Source organism: Alosa pseudoharengus, unplaced genomic scaffold, assembly GCF_046254945.1.
Source record: "Alosa pseudoharengus isolate Yale_2024_CS ecotype anadromous, Long Island Sound unplaced genomic scaffold, YU_APseudo_1.1 YU_APseudo_1.1_scf_19, whole genome shotgun sequence".
Lineage (NCBI taxonomy): Eukaryota > Metazoa > Chordata > Actinopteri > Clupeiformes > Clupeidae > Alosa > Alosa pseudoharengus.
Window position 1 is genome coordinate 30557090 of NW_027468657.1, and position 25236 is coordinate 30582325.

A 25236-nucleotide genomic window follows, 5' to 3' on the forward strand; every position below is an offset into this window, starting at 1 on the left:
TTTGCCCAGATTTGTTGTGATCATAATATTGAGATTCAGGAAGATCAAATTGCTCACATACACAACACACTCCTTCATACCAATCTCGAGTTTCTTGAGAACTTTAAAGAAAATAAACAAATAGACAAAAAAGCAGGTCAAAATATTTTAACAGCTACAAAAATAGATGGCCATAGATATAAGTTATTGTGGGGGAGTGTATTTGTATATCTTCATTTAATAGAATAGAATAAAATGGATTATATTTTAATGTCCCCATGATGGAATTTGTTTTAGCACAGCATAGCCCAGTGACAGACAACTTTGATAATTAACTTTAATATGTTTGTATTACATTTTATTCGAGTACAAAGAAATTTTATGTGAGAGTAAGGTATTTGTGTTTTTTTGTCCTTCAATTTATGAGTATGGTGTTTGCATCTGGTTTCCCTAATGTATTTGTGCTAATTTCACATCTTGAGCCTGTTTCTGTTTATCTGGATATTTTGCCTAAAGCCACCCTTGAATCAATCAGTGCCTCACTAGTGCCACCCTTGTTAAAAATGTCTAGAATCGCCACTGGCTATTTGTTCCAGCACCGGCTTTGCAAATAACGATGTCCACAGACAAGGTAGAATATTTTGCATGACTTAAAAAAGTACGATGTATTACGACATCAGATGCAAGTCAAATTTGTAGTTTCTTGTCTCATTCCATCGAACTACAGATCCGCTACCCGATCTGGCAAACTTACATAGTGCGGTTATAGCCGATAGAGGGCCGCGAAGCGAATGCAGAATTGCCGTTCACCCTGTTACGAGTTGATGAACCACTGAAACGATTTTGGAAACATTATTTTAAGGTATAAAAAACTCTTTGGTGTTGCTTTAACTGGTGCTATCACAATTTAACATGGGCATATGCAGGCCTCAAAACAACAAAGTAGGTTCATCTTTGCCTCACATACCAAAACCTATAGGCTACAACAAACTGGCATGTCCCCACTAACACTAATTAATAATATGAAACACGTCAGTTATGTGCAAAAATTATCATAACTTAGTGTTATCTTAGTCTCTGTGAAGTTATGCAGTGTCTAGTGTAGTGTAGTCTAGTGTAGTAGTCTAGTGATTTGAAGTGAACATATGAAACTTATTTTCACCGAGTTAGACTTAATTTGTTGGTCCTAATTTGACGACACAAAATGGTTATCATGGTAGCATATTTATGGATTAGACAACTTTGTAGCTAGAGAGTTTGATGACAGATGTTGCTGTTTCAGATTCCCACGTAGCCTAAATTAGTAAATATTTTAGCCTATTACTGCAGCCTACTACTGCTCAGCAGCAGCCTGTTGCAAAACATTCACGTAGCCTAGATGTTTGCTATAATGAATATCTTGATCGATTGACAAATAAGCTGTCACAAGACAACATAGGCCTACACATTCATTTAATTGGAACACCATGCTAATGTAGAGATACAAAATGACCAGTGGTGCAATTGGTTAACAGGGTGGCCTATTACTGCTAGCTTGCTATTTTAGTGAGCAGTTCGAGGCCCACAAGTGATCTTCATAATTTTTGCACACAATGTGTGTTTCTGCACTAAAAACGAACAATGTCTGATGGGGTCATGCCAGTTTGTTACTGTTTGTGATGCAAAATTACTGAGGCAAAATTCATCTGCATTATTCAAGGCATGAATTCGCTGTGTTTGCTCATGTCATAGGCTATCACCAGTTAACATGGACATCAGGATAGCTAGTAAGCTAGTAGACTAGTCTACTAGACCAGTGGTTTTCAAAGTGGGGGCCGGGGCCCCTTGGGGGACCGCGAGGGGATGCCAGGGGGGCCTCAGCAAGTTGGAGGGAAAAATAAAAGCAAGAAATAAATACATTTGAAACATTTAAAATATACTATGAGGGTTGTTATACAATGCCATTATAATAATGTGACGCATATCTAAACATATTTCCCATGACAATGACTGGGAATAATAGTAGAGTGATGGCTCTCATATAGCAGAAAGCCCCAAATAAAAAAATTTACACACTGTATGCTCCATCGCGATGTGGTTGTGGCTAAAATAATTATTAGGATTAGCTTAATGTATTTTTACATTTGCCGTAGTATTGTCGATGGGTTTAATTAATAAAACATCAAGGGGGTCCCTGGCCAGAACCAAGTGGTATTTGGGGGGCCTTGTCGTGGAAAAGTTTGGGAACCCCTGTACTAGACTAATGACAAGCGTTGCTCTCTGTGGCGTATTGGTGATAGTGCTTGCTGCTTGGAACATTTTGCCTCAGTGAGACTCATGTTCGAAACCCAACAAAACCTTTGCTGATTTACTTTGACACATTTCCTGTTTGCACAACATTTTGTGTGGATGCTTAACTCATTGAATGCCAAGCTGTTTTCGGGAGCTTTGTCCTAGAGTGCCAGCAATCTAGACCATTGTTGATGATTTTTGTACAGCCACAGCATATTCTGTGTTATAGCTATGAACACATACAATAGCTTGATTAAAAGGTGAGACTTTAAGCTCTCGGTGGGTGCAAACCGTGTATTTCTACACGCCTCTGTTCCTGAGAAATCCCAAGCTAAACAGTGGCTAGTTTTCATCAAAATCGCTGTTTTTTTCTAGAAATGGAGATATAACATCTTTCATGAAATATGAAGTGTTGCCTGTTACTTACTTGTGTGAACTTTCCGGGAAGATATCAGCGAGACCTGGCGAGACTGCCACCTAGTGATAGACCCACGAAAATGGCCTGGTTTTGACCTGACGTGCATGCGTCACTGATTCGACCCAAAACGGCAACCGCGAGTTATGATAAAATGTCCAGATTGTGCGTTTTCATGAGTTTCGCGATCGTCATATATTTCATTTCCATTCATCACAGAGTTCCCAAAATCACATATAAGGTGTGTTAGAGTGTCTAGTTTCGTAATAAAAAAAAAAAGCTAAAAACGTTTTTGGCACTCAACGCATGGGAAGGCACTCAATGAGTTAAGCAGACATGCATTATACATGAACTGGTGATTTCTGCGTGTTTTCGGCAAGATCTTGCTTCATATTCTGTCGCCAGGCTTGTGAAAATGTGAATCTCCAGCACTGGAAGGGCGGAGGCAGAGCAAAGCGTTGTTAACAAGTAGGCAGGGTCTTGTTGAATATTCACGGATTTTATGCAAATATCACAAGTTAACCTGCTCACCATCTAAACTGGAACACCCGGAAAACAATATCAAGGGGGTGCCAGAGGCTCTTATAAACAAGCCATTCACCAATGCTGTCTTCATCGCCAACTCAGCAAAGCAGCAAAGCTCCCAAAGCTGGGCAGCACTTAATCTCCCCAAGAATGAATACATCATTTCTGAGGCCCTGATCATCAGCACAGGCAGTTATCCCACTCTCTGCTGTGTGGTTGAAAGAGCCAGTCAAGATTTGTGTGTATCCTCTCTCAGTACCACTTTGTAAATAAATGTCAATATTTGTTCCCACAATTTGTAAAAGGTTTGCTGATCTAAACTGCAAATATGCTGTAATTTAAGACACTTCCTGTCTGTGTCTAACTCATAATTGTGTTGGTGCATTGCATTACATGTTTTGTCGTTTTGCTTTCTGACATGTAAATTATGCATGACCTGCGGGGCCACCGTAGGATAATTTTCCAGGACAGGACGGCCACCAAACTTCAAAGTTCCTTGATTACTGACCACCCGCCCGGCACGACCGCCACCCACTGACCACATGTTCGTTTGATCTCTTAATAAATTAAGACAGACAGAGATATTTTGTCGTGTATCAAAAATAAAAGACGCCTACTGTGGGATTGTCATCCCTGTCAAGTAAGTAGATACTACCAAGTTTGATAAAGTTGGTTATCTGAATCTTTTGCACACTAACGTTAGCCTATAACTTCTAAAGCATCTGCATCGTTTTCTCCTTTGTTAAGGAGGCTATTTCTAGTTGTCTACTTTAAAAGCTGTGATCTAATTTGCTCAGTAGATGAATTCAAGAGAATTATTAACCTTAATGTTACTGTCAATCGGAATGTCGCCCTCGATATTTCAAATAGGTGCGCCATTTTCTTCAAAGCCTATAGGCAGCTCGTCAGCAAATTTTCTTAACATTGCAGCCTTGATAGCAGCTACGCCAGTTAAATAGCCTGACTTGAGTTACGTTAGCCTATGATGTGTAGACCTTTTAGCATTGTGACTGCCAGCATTAATGCATAAACAAAATCAGAGATGTGACAGAGAAAGATGGACAACTCGTTATCTTATTTTAATGCAGTCTACTTTTCAATTTTTTTCTCTCACAGGATGGCTTCACATGGTCTGACTGTAACGGAATCTCAGGACTTTCCTGATATTGAGATCAAGTGGTCTGATAAGGTGACATTAGGGGAGAGTGCTAGAAATCAGATGGATAAGAAGAAAAGGGAAAGAGAAAGAGAATGCATTTTGTATGGGATTTGTGCTCTTCTGAACTCTGGAGGAGGAGTTTTCACTTTGGATATTGCCAACTCATACAACTACAGAAGAGAGGGAAGGGGATTAGATATTGAACAGCATCTGCTAGACTTAGTGGGTTCCCCTTTTGAAGATATGATTGAATGTATCCCTCAAGGTGACAAAGTTCATATCTATGTTACGTCAGGACATCCTGGTTACCATAAATCAAGACTTTGGAGCATTAATACTGGTTTATGGGAAAGAGCGGGGTCAAACGATGAGCGTGTTAGTCCCAAAGATATGTCTGAGTTCTTGAGGAAGAGAAAGGACAGGGCTGAAAGGAATCAAAATCAGTTTGAGGTGTATCCTCCTGCAAAGCGACATGCAGTACCATTGCCTGGCAATGACGTAATAAGACAACAAGCTGAGAAATTCTATATGATGGACTGGGTGGGAAAAAATCGATGTTTAGAATTTGGGGAGAGTGTGCATGTAGAATTAAAACTATTTAGCAGCAATGACAATCTCTCCAAGAGGCTTAAGGAAGTCGTTCCTAAAAATATATCGGCTTTTGGGAATACAGATGGTGGTTTCATGTTTATTGGTATACATGACAAAAGTCAAGCAGTCATTGGGTGTGGTACGGGGCTTAATGCAGAGGCATTGCAAAGTATGGTTGAAGATGTGTGCAGGAAGTCAGAGGCAATTCATACCTCTGACTGCAAGAAGAAGAATACGAGCTGGTCTCCAGAGTGTAGACTTATCAAAGTCATCACTCCGAAATCCTCAGAAGCTGATGGGTATGTGGTGGCCATCAAGATTCCAGTATTTTGCTGTGCTGTCTTTGAGAAAGGTCCAAACTCATGGCACATTGAGGGAGGCACGGTTTGTAGACTGGAAGCTCCTGTGTGGATGAAGAAAATGCAGCTCTCAGACCCAGGTAGCTTTCTTTAACATAATTTTACATTAATTGACATAAATGTGTTATCTGTGCAAGGAAAAACACGATGTGTTCATAGGAAAAAAGGATGTTTCTTCGGTTAATGCAGCTTCAATCTTTATTCCAATAAAAAGCAATCACAGAAGTACATGTGATGTGATAGTGGGCACCAATCTTGTAGAGTGACTCTTGATGAGTCTTGAAGAGTAAAAACTAACTAACTTTTGAGTATCTCAAACTCTTGGCATATATTCTGTTTCAAAAGTCCCTCCTACACTCTAAATGTTAATGAGTAGATAACACCTTGACTGGGATGGTTATCAGATGCCTTCCCCCTTTTCTCCAAATGTTAGTGTTCTCACACCTGAGGCCATAGCATGGACCTTTGAGTGATATTGATAAGATCACCTTGTAGCATATGATGTTCTTAGAGAGGTGTAAAATCTTACATCTGTCATACATTTGCAATCTTGTTGAAATGAAAAGAAAGGGTAAGCCTGTTTTTTGTGTGTTTTTTTATTCAGATGAGGACCTGTGTAAACGCTTTCTGAATGTGCTGAGTCTACGAGACGCCCCACCTCAGTGTAAACCAGTGTACAGCATTGAGTCATTGACACACGTACAGGAGAAACTTTTTCCTGGTCAGCACATGCTTATTTTGTTTGTTTAACATAAAACACGTCTGTTTTAATGTGTATTCACAGTTACATACCATTAACATTCATTCAGTAACAAGGCAAGTCAGTAGTATCAGTAGAAATCTGTAGAAATGATGACAAGTGCTATCATAATACTTTTATTTGTTCTTTTAATACCATATGTGCATAAACCTGAAATAAATCATTGCTTTAACATTGTTGTAACACTTAAGATATTGTGGAATACTTTTTATATTGCTTTAAATATAAACTATTTATGAATGTAAAAATAATAAGTTCTGATTCCAGTACTCTCAGGATGAATACAATATACTGTATGTTGTGGAGCAGCCCTTATGCGCATATTGAGTGTGTTCTTCATTCTAGTTCCAGAGAATAATATCGAGGTGGTGCCAGATGGCTTTAAAAACAAGGCGCTCACTGATGCCATCCTCAATGCCAACTCAGCAAAGAGTCCGGGAATTTGCATTTGCTCCCAAAGCTGGGCAGTTGATATAGATCTCCCCAAGAATAATGATGTAATTTGTGAGGCCCTGATCATCAGCACAGGCAGTTATCCCACTCTCTGCTGTGTGGTTGAAACGGATGGTCCTGATTTGTGGAAATATGCAACAAATACAGCATTCCATCTGAAGCAGAAGCTGGTGAACGTGGGAAGCTATACAGGCAAACTCTGTGTAATCCCCCAACTGGTGTACAGCCAGAACTGGACAGTGCTGAACCACCTCTCACTATACCCCAATAGTTACAGACTGAACCAGGAAAAAGATGTGAAAGCCCTTCTCCGATCCTTGGTGATTGTGGTGACGAATTTCACCTCCCTATTAAGTGATGAAATTGGCTGTGAGTTCCTTAATTTGCTAACAGAAGAACAGTTTAAAATTCTTCAGACCTATGGTGGAATCAAGAATCTCTTCATTCATGGTGTGCCTGGATCTGGGAAGACATTGATTGCCATGGCGCTCATAAGAAGGATCAAGAACTTGTTTTGCTGCGAGGAAAAAAATATCCTTTACCTTTGTGAAAATGTTGGATTGAGAGACTTCATGAGGTATGTTCAGAAATAGTATACAGGCTTGTTATTAAAAGCTTGGATATGCTAATCACTGCTCAAATATTATAATTGATATTCTAAAACGGATAGTTGAATGGAAAATGGAACATACAGGTGTTTATTGCATACCTGATACAATATAATTATAATACAATTAGATACAATATAATTGAGTCAATTACTCATAACATATGTGGTTTCTTTCCAGAAAACAAAACCTCTGCCAGTGTGAAACAAGAGTAAAGTTTTTAGCTGAATGCACAGATTTCTCGGCGGTAAAACACATCATTGTGGACGAAGCCCAGAACTTTCGTGTGGAAAATGGGGAAAGCAACTGGTATGAGAAGGCACTGAAGCTGAGAGGAGCGGATGGGATGTTCTGGGTCTTTCTGGACTACTACCAGAAATGCCATCATTTTCCAGATGGCCTTCCACCGCTTTCTGACCAAAACATAGTTGTCTTGCACAAAGTTGTTCGTAATTCTGCAAAAGTCCTGGAAGCTATGCAGTGTCTAATGCATAAGATAATTGAGGGCCCACAATCTGAGGTAACACAACATTTAGCAGCTATAGACAAGCAGATGGAACTGAGCCACTCATTCAAGGGCTCCTGTATCATCAGAAAAGCGGCACCTGGAAAGGAGGTGGATCTTGTGCTCCAGATCCTACAGCATCTCCTCTCCCAGGGCCACACTTCTGCAGACGTTGCTGTGCTCTTTTCAACACAGGAGCAGCTGGCTGCAGAGGAGTTCAAACTGAAGACAAAATTCCCCATTCTTTTCAGCAGTGTGCAGGAGATCAATCCGAATAAGATGGCTCTGGATACTGTCCGCAGGTTCACAGGTCTGGAGCGGAACATTGTGATTTTGGTCAGTCCCTCTGTACATCCTTTTCTTACATGTGTCGAGCCTAACTTTCTTATTTCTGCTTATTCCAGAGCAAGGATCAGGTTGTATGTTGTTAAGTCTTCATAAAGAAATGTTGTGGCTGTGCAGGTGACAGACAATGTACTGTATCTGTCCTAGTCACCCAATGGATATTATGGACAGTGTAAGGAAGTGGGTGATGGTTAGTTTTCATTTCTGTGTTTTTTGGTACTACTTTACGATTTATCATGTTTATGAATTTATCATTATTTTATTTATCATATATGTATTGCTTCACATTTTATCAGTTGAAAATCAGTAACATCCATTGGTCTATATGCATAATTCTATATTGTCATGTCCAGACAGATCTGCCAAAACAAATGCAATGAGCTCTAAGATTTGTCTGGTTCCCTGGCTATCCATTTACATCTTCAGGGTTAGTCATTTAGCAGTGTAAGGAATATGACATGGTCACTGTATGAGAATTATGCCTTTGTCTATATCTGTTTAAGTTTGTTCTTCTTATATAAATTTGTTCTTCTATATTTTAACATTGTCCACCGAACAATTTCTTTGTGAATCTTTGAAATAAATGAAAACCAATGGAAATAAATCTGTTTTTCAATTCTTTATTTTAAAACATATAACATCAAATATAAATGTACATATAATAACAACCTCATTGTATCTGCAAAAAATCTAAACTAACATTAAATTCCAGCTAAAACAATTTTTAGACAACTCACCAGACAAATTATAATGTGCAGGCTTTTTTAACATTGTGAGTATGCCAGCATATTGCATAAACAAAAACAGAGGGACAGAGAGGGGTGGACATGTCTTTTTCTTATTTTAATGTACTTTTCATTGTTTTCTCTCACAGGATGGCTTCACATTGTCTGACTGTAACAAAAGCCCAGGACTTCCCTGATATTGAGATCAAGTGCTCTGAAAAAGTAACACTAGGGGAGAATGCTAGAAAAAAGAAAGAAGATAAGAAAAAAAGGGAGAGAGAAAGAGAATACATTTTGCAAGGGATTTGTGCCCTTCTGAACTCTGGAGGAGGAGTTTTGACTTTGGATATTGACAACTCATACAACTACAGAAGAGACGGAAGGGGATTAGATATTGAACAGCATCTGAAAGAATTAGTGGGTTCCCCTATTGAAGATATGATTGAATTTGTCCATCAAGATGACAAAGTTTCTATCTATGTGTCAGGACATCCTGCTAACCATAGACCAAGACTTTGCAGCATTAATACTGGTTTATGGGAAAGAGCAGGGTCAAACGATGAGCGTGTTAGTCCCAAAGAGATGTCTGAGTTCTTGAGGAAGAGAAAGGACAGGGCTAAGAGGAATCAACAAGAGAATGGGTGTCCTCCTGCAAAGCGACATGCTCCATTGGCAGGCAGTGAAATAATAAAGCAACGAGCTGAGGAATTTTATAACAGGGACTCTGTGGAAGCTGATAAATGTTTAGAATTTGGGGAAAGTGTGCACGTAGAATTAAAACAATTTGACAACAGTGAAAATCTACCCAAGAGACTTAAGGAAGTTGTTCCAAAGAATATATCGGCTTTTGGGAATACAGATGGCGGTTTCATGTTTATTGGCATAAACGACAAAAGTCAAGAAGTCATTGGGTGTGGTAAGGGGGTTAATGCAGAGGTATTGCAAAGTATGGTTGAAGATGTGTGCAGGAAGTCAAAGTTAAAGGCAATTCATACCTCTGACTGCAAGAAGAATACGAGCTGGTCTCCAGAGTGTAGACTTATCAAAGTCATCACTCCGAAATTCTCAGAAGCTGATGGGTATGTGGTGGCCATCAAGATTCCAGTATTTTGCTGTGCTGTCTTTGGGGAAAATCCAAACTCATGGCACATTGAGGGAAGCACGGTTTGTAGACTGGAAGCTCCTGTGTGGATGAAGAAAATGCAGCTCTCAGACCCAGGTAGCTTTCTTTAATGTAATTACACACATTAATTTACATGAATATGTTATCTGTCATAAATTTGCAATCATTTTGAAAGGAAAACAAATTGTAAGCATGTTTTTCTTTTGTGTGTTTTTATTCAGATGAGGACCTGTGTGAACGCTTTCAGAATGTGCTGAGTCTACGAGACGCCCCACCTCAGTGTAAACCAGTGTACAGCATCGAGTCGTTGACACACCTACAGGAGAAACTTTTCCCTGGTGAGCACATGCTTATTTTTAACTGTGGGCATTTCATTTGTTTGGTTAACATTAAACGTGTGTTTTAATGCGTCTTCACATTAATTTGTCAGTACTTAGAAATAGCAGCAAATAGAAATGATGAGGGCTTTCATAGTACTTTTTTAAGCTTAATACCATGTGTTCATAAACCTAACATGTAACACTTTTGTGATATTGCGGAATACTTTTTATTTTTTAAATCAAATAAAAAAATTACACTTGATTTTAAAGATAAACTATTTATGAATGTAAAAATGATAAGTTCTGATTCCAGTACTCTCTGGATGAATAGAATATACTGTATGTTGTGGAGCAGCCCTTATGCGCATATTGAGTGTGTTGTTCTTCATTCTAGTTCCAGAGAATAATATCGAGGTGGTGCCAGATGGCTTTAAAAACAAGGCGCTCACTGATGCCATCCTCAGTGCCAACTCAGCAAAGAGTCCGGGAATTTGCATTTGCTCCCAAAGTTGGGCAGTTGATATAGATCTCCCCAAGAATAAAGATGTAATTTCTGAGGCTCTGATCATCAGCACAGACAGTTATCCCACTCTCTGCTGTGTGGTTGAAACGGAGAGTCCTGATTTGTGGAAATATGCAACAAATACAGCATTCCATCTGAAGCAGAAGCTGATAAACCTGGGAGGCTACACAGGCAAACTCTGTGTAATCCCCCAACTGGTGGAGACCAAGAATGATGGCTCAATTACAGTGAAAAACCACCAACCATCAGGTCCACTACTATACCCCAACAGTTACAGGCTCGACCAGGAACAAGACGTGAGAGCCCTTCTCCACTCCTTGGTGATTGTGGTGATGACCTTCACCTCCCCATTAAGTGATGACGTTGGCTGTGAGTTCCTTAATTTGCTAACAGAAGAACAGTTTAAAATTTTTCAGACCCATGGTGGAATCAAGAACCTCTTCATTCATGGTGTGCCTGAATCTGGGAAAACATTGATTGCTATGGAGCTCATGAGAAGGATCAAAAACATGTATGTGTGCGAGAAAGAAAACATCCTTTACCTTTGTGAAAATGTTGGATTGAGAGACTTCATGAGGTATGTGCTGAACTAGTATCCCGGTCCTTGATTGTAATTGATTGTATCGCATTTGATACCATTGTAAATCTCAGAGCCGTATGGAGTCGTGCTTAACAACACTCCTTAGCTCTAAAATAACTGGACCACATGGCCTCGAGGGGCAAATTGCTTAACTAATTAGATGCAATATAACTGATAACATGTGTGGTATCTTTTCAGAAAGCAAAACCTCTGCCAGTGTGAGACAAGATTCAAGTTTATGGATGAACACATGGATTTCTCGGTGGTAAAACACATCATTGTGGATGAAGCCCAGAACTTTTGTGTTAAAAAAGGGGAAATCAACTGGTATGAGAAGGCGCAGAAGCTGATAGGAGAAGAGAGTTTGTTCTGGGTCTTCCTGGACTACCACCAGAAAGTGCACGTTTATCCAGATGGCCTTCCACTGATTAGCAAGCAAAGCAAAACTTCCTTATGCAAAGTTGTTCGTAATTCTGCAAAAGTACTGAAAGTTATGCAGGATCAAATGAAAATGATCACTGACAGCCCATCATCTATGACAGCACATTTAGCAAAAATACAGAAGAAGATGAAACCAAGCCACTCATTCCAGGGCGACTTTAAAATCAAAAAAGCGGCACCTGGAAAGGAGGTGGATCTTGTGCTCCAGATCCTACAGCATCTCCTCTCTCAGGGCCACACTGCTGGACATGTCGCTGTGCTCTTCTCAACAAAGGAGGAACTGGATGCAGAGAGGGACAAACTGATGACAGGTTTCCCCATTCTTTTCAGCAGTGTCGAGGAGATCAATCCAAATAAGATGGTTCTGGATACTGTCCGCAGGTTCGCAGGTCTGGAGCGGAACATTGTGATTTTGGTCAATCCCTCTATCCATCCTCGTTTTGCACTTCTCGAGCCTAACTTTCTTCTTTGTGCTTATTCCAGAGCAAGGATCAGGTTGTATGTTGTTAAGTCTTCATAAAGAAATTGTGTGGTTGTGCAGGTGACCCAATGTTTCTGTCCTAGTCACACAACTGATATTATGGACAGTGTAAAAAAGTGGATGATAGTTAGTTTTTGTTGTGCTTTTTGGTACTACTTTACTATTAATCACTATTGCCTCACATTTTATCAGCTGGAAATCATTAACATCCATTGGTCTAAATGCATAATTCTATATTGTTGTGTCCAGACAGATCTGCCAGAACAAATGCAATGCGCTCTAAGATTTGTCTGATTCCCTGGATATCCATGTACATCTTCAGAGCTAGTAATTTAGCACGAAATTAAGGAATATGACATGGTGACCATCTGAGAATTATATCTATATCTGTTTAGTTTGTTCTCCTTATTTTAGACTGGTTCTTACATTGTCCATTGTCCATCCAACATTATCTTTGTGAATATTTGAAATAAATGGAAACCAATGGAAATAAATCTTTGTCTTTTGATTCTTTATCTTAAAACATGTAACATCAAATGGAATAGCACATAGAATAACATCCTCATTGTATGTAATACATTAAAGTTCTGTTTCCACAATTTGTAAAGGGTTTGCTGATCTAATTTGCAGTTATGCTGTAACTTAAGGTGCAGCTCAGGATCAGCTTGCATTTGAAGAAACCAGTATGCATGTTTTAGATAATGGTGTAGTCCTGTGAGGATTGAGAACTCATCAGAATGTAAATCAAGTCAGTCATCGAGAAGCAACTGGTGATGGTCAGTCTTGAGCTCCCACGCATAAACAAGCATGCTCATACTGTAAGACACAGTGACAATGATCACACTCTCACCTCCTTCTCAGAGGCCTCACTCCTCTAACTCTAGAGTTATGCAACTCGTCTCCCTTATATAATACTTTGGGTCAGTGTGTCGGCTGGACAGGAGAGATGGCCGTCACAGGGGTATGGAAGGGACCCCATGTGACATATTTCTGGGAGAGGGAAGGTGAGGAGAGCAGGAATGACTAAGAGAAAACACGCGGAGCTCTCACACCCTTCTCACATCTGTGCTCATTCTGGCACCAAAATGATTGCATGCCGCCTCCTGGACCTGAAGGCAGCAAGCAAGAAGCAAATCAGGTGCACTGACTAACTTAAAAATCCAAAGGCTCTAATTTACACTAACAAATAATGTCTTGAAAATGAGGTCTCTAGACTTCAGACAGAATTAAAAATGAAAACCAGCTCTCTTTTTCAAACTACTAGGATATTTAAGTTCAGAAGCATGTCACTCTATTCTGTTTTATAGAATATATTGTAAACCAATACATGATTTGGTCAAACTCAGTTAATTGTTCTTCACATGCCTTTGCCATTTTATATGTGTGTATAAAAAAACTGGTGTTTGTCCAGGTTCTGTAAATGCAAAGCAAAGTTGCCTGTATACGAGCCATGGACTATTCCAGCCAATTTCGTTGCCTCTACTTGTACTCTGCACAATCACAATAAAGTTGAATCTAATCTAATCTAATCTAATCTAATCACTATGATGCCTCCGGAGCACAGATGGGAGGGGTGTATTTTGATTGACTGTTGAGTTGAGATAATAACAGCCTTTCACCAGGATCTCAGACATTTAAATTACTTTTGTCTTAGGGACAAAGGAGCAGGTTCATCCCAATATAACTTTTCACCATAAGGGGTCACTGTAAGTCAAGATTTTGCTCTGGTTATTGTGAGCAGAGAAAATATTTTTTCCTATTGTTGCAAAAACTACTTTACCAAGCCCTCACTGTAAATAAACTGGCCCATTGTGGTTCAAGCGGTGTGAAGAAATCAAGGCTCTTAGACGAGACCTCAAGCATACATGAGACTTAAAATTTCAGAGGTAAAAAAAGGCCAATTGTCACCCTTGTGAGAAGATACAAGTGACCAATTAACACCTCATAGCAAAAAGCCAAGCATGTAAAGCATTGCATTTCCTAAGACCTATGGTACAAATGGTATTCAAGCATGTCAGGGCGTGTGTGTGTGTTTGTTTGTGTCATGGAGACACACTGTCATATATGACAACAGATGAGTTACTGTGCATTGCTCACATTCTTGGCCCGATCCTATTTTTCCACTGATGCCGGCACAGCGTCTTTAAAAAAAAAAAAAAAAGCCCAAACCAAGCAGATCCAGATAGTCAAGACTACAGTAACACAAGCATTCATTGATTTTTTCCCTCCTTGAACAACATGCTGGTGTGTGTTGGTTTTAGACACGTCTTTAATGGTAGTTTCTGAACCGGATGTACAATGGCTTACACATCACGTCTGTCAAATCTTCTCACAAGACATTAATCATGCATTCGTAAATGGAGTTTGATAACGATGCACTTGGACAAATCTTGGAACAGCAAACACCGGTACTGCATATAATGTATGGGGATCTCAAACACAACTCAATCAATGTCACCCATAAGACATCGTTCCATAACATACATAGCACAGTGGTCTATTCTGAAGGTGAAAGCTTTTGAGGACTTCTGAGTTCCCAGTCCTATATGAGCAAAGCACAACTGCAAACTGCACATAAAGGTGTATACGTCTTCTTTAATAAGACTGAGAAAAACTGGAGTAAAATGAACAGAAATAAACTTCTCATAGCTGTCGAACATTGAAAATACAAAACAGACAAAACTAAAAGAATAAGTTAGACATATTAACTCTGGAAAAGGGTGATGTATAATGTATATCATTTTTTTATATATATATATATATTAATCACATTTAGCACTCTTATGAGAACTGGATTTTCTCTTAAAATGCATGAGGTGTAACATCTCGGTCACAATAGTTGTCCCTTGCAGTACCACCAAAACGTACCCCTAAACACAAGTTCAAAGTTCACTTTGTTTTGTACCAACCCCTCTGAAGAACACGTCCACCAAATGTAAGGTCTCTCACTGGCACACTTGATCTTTTGTTTGTTTGTTTATTTTTGTTTGTTTGTTTTGGTTTAAACCCACACTGCAATGAAATCCATCATCTCCTCCACAGTCTCCTCGCTCACATGGTCTCCTGCCCTCTTTTGGAGGGCGGCACCAGGTGGTCGGGCAGTGTCGCGGGCAGCTCGTGGCCCTCCAGCTTGACCTTGATCAGGTGGTTGGCCAGCGCAAACTCCTCGTCGTCCAGGTACCCGTCCTTGTCCACGTCCGACAGCTTCCAGATCTTGCCGAGCACGGTGTTGGGCAGCTTGGACTTGACCATCTCCTTCTTGGCCATGGCGCCGGACACCTTGCCGTTGACGGGCGACAGCGTGTAGAAGATCTCGTCGTAGGAAGGCTTGTCGCGCGCCACGATCCACTCCAGCTCGTCGATGCCTTCGCCCGCTCCCTCGCCGTAGCCATGTCCAAACGGGCCGTTCATGGTCCCCTCAAAAGCACCGCCCTTGACCGTATGGGTGGGCATGGAGGCCTCCTCCTGCCGCACCAGCGTCATCAGCTTGGCGATGTCATGGGCCAACATGTCGTCCACAGCCTCCAGCAGCTTGGGCTTCAGCGATGGGAACTTGGTGAAGTCCTGATTGATAAGGATCTCCTACGGGAACAAGTGAGACATGAGAACCAGTCATGAGAATCATCATTTATCATTCAGACAGCATGGCAGCCCGAAGGAGCCATCCTCAGTATCAGTTCACATACTGTGGATTAATAAAAAACTAAAACAAAAGGGAACTTAACTACTAGACATGATTCACTGATACGGTCAATTTCTTTACCTGCATCTTCTTAACGTTGGGGAAGTCTCCAGGTGAAATCTGGTGTTCCCTTTCGATGGAGGCGTAGATCTCCGGCAGCTTGGCTATCAGCTCCTTCTTCTTGGAGTCCTTCCCAAACACGCTTGGCATCTCCTTCTTCAAGGAGCTGATTATATAAGCATGCACCTGTGCAAAAGATAAACAAATACCATCCATTTATAAACACTGACCAAATTCCTTTCATTTACTATAAATACCCTCAATCGACTATCCTTCCACATAGGCTGAGAGTATGATCTCTGATTCATCCACTGTCAACATGCCAGGTGAAGCAGGGATTTATGTTGGTGTGTATTATTTGTAGTGATTCTGATGGCAGTGGAAAATAAAAGGCTAGCTTTCAGAGAATGGAGTGAAAAAATATGTTGTTTATCTTACACACACTGCACACCAGTAAAGAAACTCAGTCAATGATTTACACACCGTCTTACTGTGCCTGACAGTTTCAAGAGACAGGACGAGGCAGGAAGCCAAGCCAACCCTCCAATCACCTTAAATGCAGACCACTTACAGACGTAAAGCAGACCCAGGGCTGCCTGGCGAGCTGCCTTTCTGTGGCATTCTGTGCAGCTAATGCAAACCATTCAGCTACTTCTGAAGCAATCGGTCAACTGAATCAAGATACTGTTGGGCTCGAACACAGCGCTGCAGAGCGGCAGATCTGACGGTTCACTGACATTGTGGACGTAAGCGTGGCAGCTCGTCTCTACGGCTACGCAGCTATGGCTCACCTTAGCCAAGCGCGCTCTCTTGATGAGATCGTTGAGCTTGCGCAGGGCGGCGTTGCGCGGCAGGCCCTGGATGTCGCTGAACAGGTCCTGCTCCTCGGCCTCGAACAGCTTGCGGTTGTCGGCCACGAGCAGCGGCTGCGCCCAGAAGGAGCCGATGTAGACGCGCACCACCTCGGGCGTGTTGATGATCTTCCCCAGCGACCACATGAGGGCGCCGTAGACGCGCATCAGCTGCTGCGTGCCGATCTGGTCGGCCTTGTTGAGCACCACGCGCATCTTGTCCTCGTGGTTCTTGAGCGCGCGGATGACCTCCGAGAACTCGTCCGAGATGTCCAGCTTGTGGGCGTCAAACAGCAGGATGATGCGGTCCACGCGCTCGGCGAACCACTCCAGCACGGCGGCGAAGTCATAGCCTGTCGGACAGAGAGGAAGAGGATCAGACTCGGTCAGATGATGGATCTAACGGTAGTAGTGGAAGATACGGAGGAGGGGAGGGGGCGAGGGGGGTGAGTCTGTTTTGGTCAGAACATTGTGCCCAGATAGAGTTACTTCAGCCCCCTAATCCACAGCCTGCTGGCCACACTCCGCTAATTTGTGAAGCCGGAGGGCCCCTGGAGAGGGGCGACGGGCTCAGAGCTACAGCCCAGCTAGTGTCAGTGTAGCGTGCGTGAAACTGGAAACAGCAGAGTGAGAATCAGTGGACTAAAACGGCCAAAATGACATTGTATCAACTCAAAACACAGGATGATGGTAATTACTGAGCTCAATAGCTACTTAGCGTTTAAGGGACTAGCTACATCGTTAGCCTTTTGGCTGGAGTCTCTCTTACACACACACACACACACACACACACACACACACACACACACACACACACACACACACACACACACACACACACACACACACACACACACACACACACACACACACACACACACACACACACACACACACACACACACACACACAAAATCAGATTCAACACAGTGCACAGTAAACTACAACTAAAGTAAAGGAACCCTTTGCTTTTCCTCCCCCTTGTGAAATTGCCAAGGGGAAAACGCCCCTGGAGAGGCAAGACAGGCCGAGGGGGGAGAAATGATGGTTTTGATTATGGAGGAGCGTCATCTGATCCGTCAAGGACACAGTTGGTTCGAAACTCGCAGGGCCACGTAAACACAAAGAAATTTGCCTTCGCAAACACCTCCGGGGAGGTGCTCTGTGTCTATGCATGTATGAAACACAGCAACACAGAAATGATTGTACATGATAAAGGCACCAAAATGACTAATAACCACTGACAGAAACAAAAAAGGCTGTCTAGGAAAGCAGTGCAAGCAGAGGAAGTCAGCATTTCAAAATGGGAGAGGGGTAAGAACAGAGTCCCTGGGGGAAAAGCCCCAAACATTCTTTCTGCAGAATGACTTGTGCACTTGAGTGATCCTTCAGCTGCACTCACTGACACACTCACATCCGTTCTCTTCCTCTGCTTTATCAGTCAAAACAGAAGCGACATGAATAAGCTAACAACAACAAAACGGAGGACAATAGAGCATCATAATAACTGGTTTTCTCCACATGCTGGGACAGTGACTTTGACCTTCTGAGACAAAACCAAAAGCCTCGCCCTCTCATGAGCAATCCAGCTCTGTGGCACACTGACAAGACAAGGTAGTTTCCCCCATAAACTTCCCAATGTGCCTGTGCGAGCGCATGTGTGTGTGTGTGTGTGTGTGTGTGTGTGTGTGTGTGTGTGTGTGTGTGTGTGTGTGTGTGTGTGTGTGTGTGTGTGTGTGTGTGTGTGTGTGTGTGTGTGTGTGTGTGTGTGTGTGTGTGTGTGTGTGTGTGTGTGCGCGCGCGCGTGTGTGTGTGTGTTAGCTTTTGGAGCGGAGCTGTATCTCTCTCTGTCTGTCCTGTTTGACGACTGATAAAATGGCTGCCTTGTCTGTGGAATGAAGGGCATCTTCCTCCTGGTGTCAGGTTACCCCCAGCCTCCTGATCAGGGCCACACAAAGAGGGGCCTGTCACAGACCAAACACACCCTCCATCCACCCCTCTCTATCTACCCATTCACCCCTCTCTCTCTCTCTCTCTCTCTACCCATTCATTTCTCTCTCTCTCTCTACCCATCCATCTCTCTCACTCTCTCTACCCATTCACCCCTCTCTCTCTCTCTCTCTACCCATCCATCCCCCTCTCCCTCTCTCTACCCATTCACACCTCTCTTTCTCTCCCCTAACCACCACTCTGGGTCCACTTCCTGTTCAGTTGCTGTCAATTTTGTTTTTCATTCTCTCAACCTGCATCTGCCCTCCACACTCTCTGTGTGTGCCTCTATTTGACCCCCTCACATTCCGATAGGCATCTCTTCATTCTCATTGACACACACTATTGTCTTTATGCCTTTGCCTTTTTCAGGATAAATCCTTTCACTAGTCTTTTAACAAGTCTTTTTTTAGCCCCCACCACCCCAAACTCACTCTCTCTCCATCCACTGAGACACCATGGACTGTATATATATATATATATACATATATATAAGGTTGACACAGTGGAAAGGCCCGTGCAAATTTTTACAATTTACTGACGTGTTCACTCTGCAAGAGTTGTTGTGCAATGCATTGCGGTTGATTGTGGAACTGAGAACCTCCCTGGCAGCATGAGCACGGTGAGCGCTAAGCGCAGCCGCGGCAGGAAGGGGCTTAGAGAGAGGGGGGGGGGGGGTCACGTGACGTGACAGAGGTGTGCCAGCCCGCGCTGATACCCATCAGCAGATAGCTCCGGTGGAATGTACACAACATACACGGAAGGCAGTGAACCCTATGGCTCATCCAGGAGCAAAATACAGCCCCACAGTCAAAGGCATGGTCAGGCCTGTCTTTTAGTAAGACTAAAAGTCCCATGGCCAACATGCTAAAGGAGCTTGTAGTGTCTCAAATCACCATAGCTCTGTGCTGGTCATAGCAGTGATTGTAGGGCGGGCACACAAACAAATGCTGAGCCAGGCAAAAGAATTAAGAGGATGAACTTTTGCATGAGAAAATCCCTCACGCTGAACTTTTTTTCACCAACGTAACTGAAAGCTTATATGCTGACTCAGGTTAAAATGAGCAGCTCTATTTATGGATGGGTCGTTTTCATTTGACGTATAACAGAGGCATTGCTCAAAGCATACGTGTACGCCATGTAAAATCGACATTCCATAATCCACTGAACCACTTGTCCTCCACTTATCCAAGGAAATGAGCTGTTAAAGTTCATTGTACTCCTTGTGGAGGATTCCACATGCAAATATGGCATCATGATTAAATGTGGCGGGAGTTACTCCCTACTAGTTTGCATCCTGATGTCAGACAAAGCAATGTCACACAAGTTAGGTATGCAAGAGCCTGACAAAGACAGAAAGCGAGAAAAGGAGTGAAATTAGGGAATGGAGGAGAGAGGTCAAGATGGGGTAGGGACACTGTGGGGAGGAGAGAGAGGGAGAAGAGAAAACAGTGAGAGAAGAAAAAGAAGAGAGGGAGAGCTGAGAGAGAGACAGAGAGAGAGACAGAGAGAGAGAGAGAGAGAGAGAGAGAGAGAGGAAGAGAGAGAGAGAGAGAGAGAGAGAGAGAGAGGAAGAGAGAGAGAGAGAGCACCGAGTGCACTTACCCCTGCTGATTCTCTGTTTTTCTCCAGACAAGATTCCTGGAGTATCGATGATACTGATACTCTCCAAGACTGGGTTGTTCATCTGAGCGCACATAAACCTGTTGGCGTGCGGGGGGGGGGGGGCAAAGGTGAGAGAAAAGAAAAAGAAAGGGTGAGAGTAATTGGGGGTTTAGGGAGGTTAAGCAACACCTCCCATCTAAGTCTTCAGGGAAAAAAAACTTTCCATCACACAAAAACTTGCCCATTTGACATGCACACATTGCCAGTACACTCTAAATTCCTCCTTGGGGTAACAAGTAGGTTAATATGAAAACACTTGAAATACCTAGCCGGACGGTTAAAACTAGGCACAAACCCTAGATGTGCCAGTGATCCATCCAGCCAAAACGAAAAAGAATCCTTCTGTCAAATTTAATTCATCCAAATTAAATGGCTAAACATTGTGTGCGCAGCCACTCACTTTGTTTTCTTAAATGGAAAGTTTCATTATCAAGACAGCTACACAAGGACGCAGAGCACTAGACACGCCGTTCCTGGTGTATTCTGTTTACACTGCAAGATCAGGATAAAGCCAAACTTCAATAGAGAGGTGGAAACCAAATGATCTGTGGTCAGGTCTTTAGAAAGTGGTTTGTTTCTTTTGAACATTTTCACTTTTTTTTTACACTTCTTAAAACATTTTCTCTGTTCCCACATCTACCGCTAGTGCCCCATTCTGGCCGGCCGCTCTTTTGGAGCTAATACTCAGATGAGGATCCTGGTCATGAGACTCTCGCTTTATGCCAGAACATTCTTTGTACAAGAGGGGCCAATAGAACAGGGCTTATTTAAACCCAAACCAAAAGTGGAAACTATGAAAACTATTCGGGGGTGGGGGGGGGATAAAAGCCTGGTTTTTCCAAAGTGGTTATCAGAATCTGTCTCAGGAAAGCTATTCTTCCTTTATCCTGCTTGTATTAAAGTGGGAAAGCATACTGTTAGCGTGCAGAACAGGAGACTATTTACATCGGCTATATGACATCCTTCAACCGAGGTTTGGACTTTATAAAAATAAATTCATAATATCAGAAAAATGCTTTTCAGGGCCACTACCTGCCAAAAACATATCCTTCATCTCCCCTTGATCCTACTTCCATCCTTTTCTGATCCATCCTTCCTCTCCCTCTCTCCATTTCCTCTCCTCCTCTGTGTTTGTGTGACTTTGATCTTGCACGCTCTCTCTCGCTCTCTCTCGCTCTCTGTCTGTCTGTCAACCTTTCAAAAAGACCCTTCTGCAAAGTCATCATCCGTGTTGAGGAAGTGCAAACAATGGAACTGAGAAGAGAGATAGTTCAGCGCAGTTCGGGGACGTGGACTTTTTCCACATGAGCTTCTCTTTTTCGAGGGACTTCCTGGCTGAGCTGTGTGGGGGGTGTGAGGGGCAGAGCCCCAGGATTGCAGCACGATCACACATGGCTTCTGTCTGCCTCCTCCTGACGGGAGCCACACCGTCATGTGACAGGCGACAACACAAACCCCTGAGTCAACTCATTTCAGTCCTGTTCGGTTTTGTTCTGCGTCACATACTGATGAATCATGTTTGGCAAAGCAGCTGGCCGTGAGCAATCTGCATTTGTCTTTGATTGAGAGAACACTAAAATTAAATCTGACTTGCCACTCAGGTGACGACTACAAATGTGTTGGTTTGGACTAGCTCCTATTGATAGAGGCCTCAAGTGCTATAATAAGATGCACATCTATAGAAGACCCACTTTTATACCAGTGGGTAGTCTGATGAAGATTAAAAAAAAACGTAATGTGTGCACATCCAAAAGTAGGTGCTGGATAAAAAAGTGATATTGAGGAAGGAATATAAGCACACAGGCTCCCCTACTTTTTTTTATTAAAGTTACACCATAAGTACTGATCAAGTCTGATGAAGAGCTTAAGGCTCGAAACGTTACTTATGGTGTAATTTTAATAAACCAGTCTGATGAAGAGCTTAAGGCTCAGAACGTTACTTATGGTGTAACTTTAATAAACCAGTCTGATGAAGAGCTTAAGGCTCGGAACGTTACTTATGGTGTAACTTTAATAAACCAGTCTGATGAAGAGCTTAAGGCTCGGAACGTTACTTATGGTGTAACTTTAATAAACAAAAAGAAGGGGGGCTTGTGTGCGGATAATCTGAAGAAGTTGAAATAATTGTTGTCATACTTCCACTTTATGAGGATGCCATCAGACCAGCTTGCACAACAGAAATGGTGACTCAGCTGGAGTAAGTTCTCTCTTCACACCATGGATGTAATCCTGTGGCGCCAATCGGAAACAGTTTAATCTTAACTAGCATATGGCGAATGAGGGCAGTGTCTAATCCCAGGCAATAATAATCCTCTTGAGGAGATGAAACACCTGGACTTGCCCCAAAAACATTGGGTTAGGATTGTGCTTGGGTCACTTCCATTTGTGCTGGTCAAGTTCTTGGACAGTTGGTACCACCTTATATCCGACTATGCCATGGGTGTGACCAACATAGGTGGGTGTATGTGTGTGTGTGTGTGTGTGTGTGTGTGTGTGTGTGTGCACAATGAGGGTGTGAGTAATGAGGCCAGCTGCTCTTGTATATTTCTGAGTTGCTGCCTTTGTGCTAATGTGACTGCTCAATTCCATACAGTAACAAGTAAGCACGGGCCCGTTGAATATAACAGATCTACCGATACACAGGCGCAAACACGATCTAAAACAGGTGTTGCACAATCTGTAGACGCCAACACACACAATTTCTTTTATCTAATAGTTCCGGATGAGATCATGGACTCAGTTGACAAAAAAAAAGTTTTTCTGAACAGAGGGGGGCCATGTGTTTACGGGGAAGACAAGGCATAAATATCCTAATGTGGGACCCTGCGTAATGTGGGACACCTAAGCTCCAGTGGATGTGGTTCTTCCCCAAACTAATGAATGTCAGTGAAATAATGGGAAAGCCAAAGATATAGGGTGTGGATTTAATCTGTTGCCTACACATAGTTGCCTAATATAATCTATAGCCTACATAAGTCCGAAAAGCAAAAAATGTCCCACAGCAATCCAACCCCAAATATTAATCAACATCGGTTTGTGGACCCAGAAAGCACCAGAACTGTCATCAGAACAGAACGATCACCTACCATATCCGGTGCAGCGCAACATGAACATGCCCTACTAAGACCATGTAGGGGTGCTTTCCAACCAAGATTGTCTAGTTTCACAATTTCAGTCTGGTATCTGTGATGAAGTGAAGCTTGATTTGACATGAAGCAAAGCAATTGTGACAAATCTGGATAAAGTTAACTTACTGCCTGACCAAAATGAAGCACCCTTTGAACCCTTTAAAAGTTAGTGTTGGCATATAAAAGTTTGTTCAGTGATAACGTTCACCAATGTATCCCCCCCTGTAGCATGGCTTTGATGTAGCTAATAAAAGGACACTCACCTGTTCAGAAAAGCGTTGCCAAATGCGTTGAGTTTACGAAAGGGTTTCTTGGGGTCAACCACTAAGGCGTTTCCAGGTATCACACCTTCCTGCTCACCGTGCATTACGGCAATAAAGGAATCTGTAGTTGGCTCTGGGCCTATCCTCATACCTGGGAAGTCCTGCTCCATCAAGTGCCGAATAAAGGTTGTTTTGCCGGTTGAATACTGACCAACCAGGAGTACCATGGGTTTGTTGTCAAAATCGGCGTCCTCCAGTGCCGGTGAGTGGAACTCATGGAAACGATAAGCGTCTTCCAGTGGAAAGAGTTTTGTTCGGTACAACCGACGTAGCCCCTCTGTGACATTCTGAAATAATTCTGGATCTTTTTTCCCGTCTCTTTTGGACCAGCTAAACATGATGAGACTTTGGCACTGACCGATACAACAGGAACTTTAAAATGCAAGTGCTATGACCAGGATGTCCGCCCGACTGTTCAGTTTCAGGTTTTGACAGTAATTAGGCTAGCTTACCACCACCCCTCCTACAACAGCGCAACTACGGCTGATTCATACAGTGAAGAAATGTCGTCGTGTGTCCCGCAGGGAGAATGAAACAGCAGATTTTTCATAGAAGGAATAGTCAAACGTCCTTATATACCGGAAATGACATTTAATTAAGTCTACCTGTGAAAACTGCTTGTTCTCTCGTGACTGTACCGTACCACTAGAGCGAAACTTTGTCGTTAACGTCCTGGTGCTAGCTGTGCCATTAGGCTACCTCTCGCATTTTTTTCTCGATTTTTTCCCCCACAGAGGAAACCGCGTGTGGCATTGAGGTGTGTAGCACGTGTCAGAATAAAAGTCCTTCACTGGCAGTAGCCCATCATGAAAGGGTAGCCTATAAAAACATTTCATGTTGAACTTGAAAGTAGAAAAATATATGTTTACCAATGGATTTAAGAATAATAAACCCTTCAATCTATAATTAACCTTAAAAAGATGTTCTATTATATATTAGGCCTATATATAAGCAAAAGAAGACAGTCATGTGTGTATACAATACCAACAGGTCAAACAGGTCAAGTACACCAGGGGAGATACATAAAATATAATAACAATAAAAAAGAAACAAAACAACTCAATTTACATAAAGCATTAAAAAAAAAAAAAAATAGTGTGTGTGTTCTAACAGCCTTCTTATTACTGCAACATGATATAGTAGAAATATAGTATTTAATGTGAATGGAGAACTCTATGAAGGTGTTTTATTTTGGAACTTGGACTCATGGATGTAAAATTTGGTCAAAATCAAAATCAGGTTGATTAAATAAAACTGAGAGGTGAGATTTGTGTTATAGTTAATGAAACCAAATAATACCTATTTTCCCAGTACAAGGAGAGTTCAGGGTAAATAAGATCAGCTAATTACCGAGACAATTTACTGCAAAGTAATT

The 25236-nt window shown here is 42.1% G+C and overlaps 3 protein-coding genes across 4 annotated transcripts; 2 read left to right on the forward strand and 1 right to left on the reverse strand.

Annotated features, from left to right (window-relative positions):
* The first annotated feature begins 5857 nt into the window (after positions 1–5857).
* On the forward strand, positions 5858–8179 carry LOC143132956 (schlafen family member 13-like). Its single transcript, XM_076292785.1, has 3 exons — positions 5858–6020; positions 6405–7089; positions 7301–8179. The coding sequence occupies exons 1-3, from the start codon at positions 5858–5860 to the stop codon at positions 8064–8066; spliced, it is 1614 nt and encodes a 537-aa protein (XP_076148900.1). The 3' UTR covers positions 8067–8179.
* A 479-nt stretch (positions 8180–8658) lies between these two features.
* LOC143133231 (schlafen family member 13-like) lies at positions 8659–12578 on the forward strand. 2 transcript variants are annotated; one of them, XM_076292998.1, is made up of 4 exons: positions 8659–9914; positions 10040–10156; positions 10533–11238; positions 11440–12578. In XM_076292998.1, the coding sequence occupies exons 1-4, from the start codon at positions 8798–8800 to the stop codon at positions 12200–12202; spliced, it is 2703 nt and encodes a 900-aa protein (XP_076149113.1). In that variant the 5' UTR covers positions 8659–8797; the 3' UTR covers positions 12203–12578. The 2 variants fall into 2 exon arrangements, with proteins under 2 accessions (XP_076149113.1, XP_076149114.1); XM_076292999.1 differs by having other exon boundaries at positions 10533–11172.
* A 1836-nt stretch (positions 12579–14414) lies between these two features.
* ehd1a (EH-domain containing 1a) lies at positions 14415–24598 on the reverse strand. Its single transcript, XM_076292325.1, has 5 exons — positions 23802–24598; positions 20351–20448; positions 16697–17109; positions 15927–16091; positions 14415–15745 (listed from the first exon to the last, which is right to left on the reverse strand). The coding sequence occupies exons 1-5, from the start codon at positions 24197–24199 to the stop codon at positions 15215–15217; spliced, it is 1605 nt and encodes a 534-aa protein (XP_076148440.1). The 5' UTR covers positions 24200–24598; the 3' UTR covers positions 14415–15214.
* Between the last annotated feature and the right edge of the window lie 638 nt (positions 24599–25236).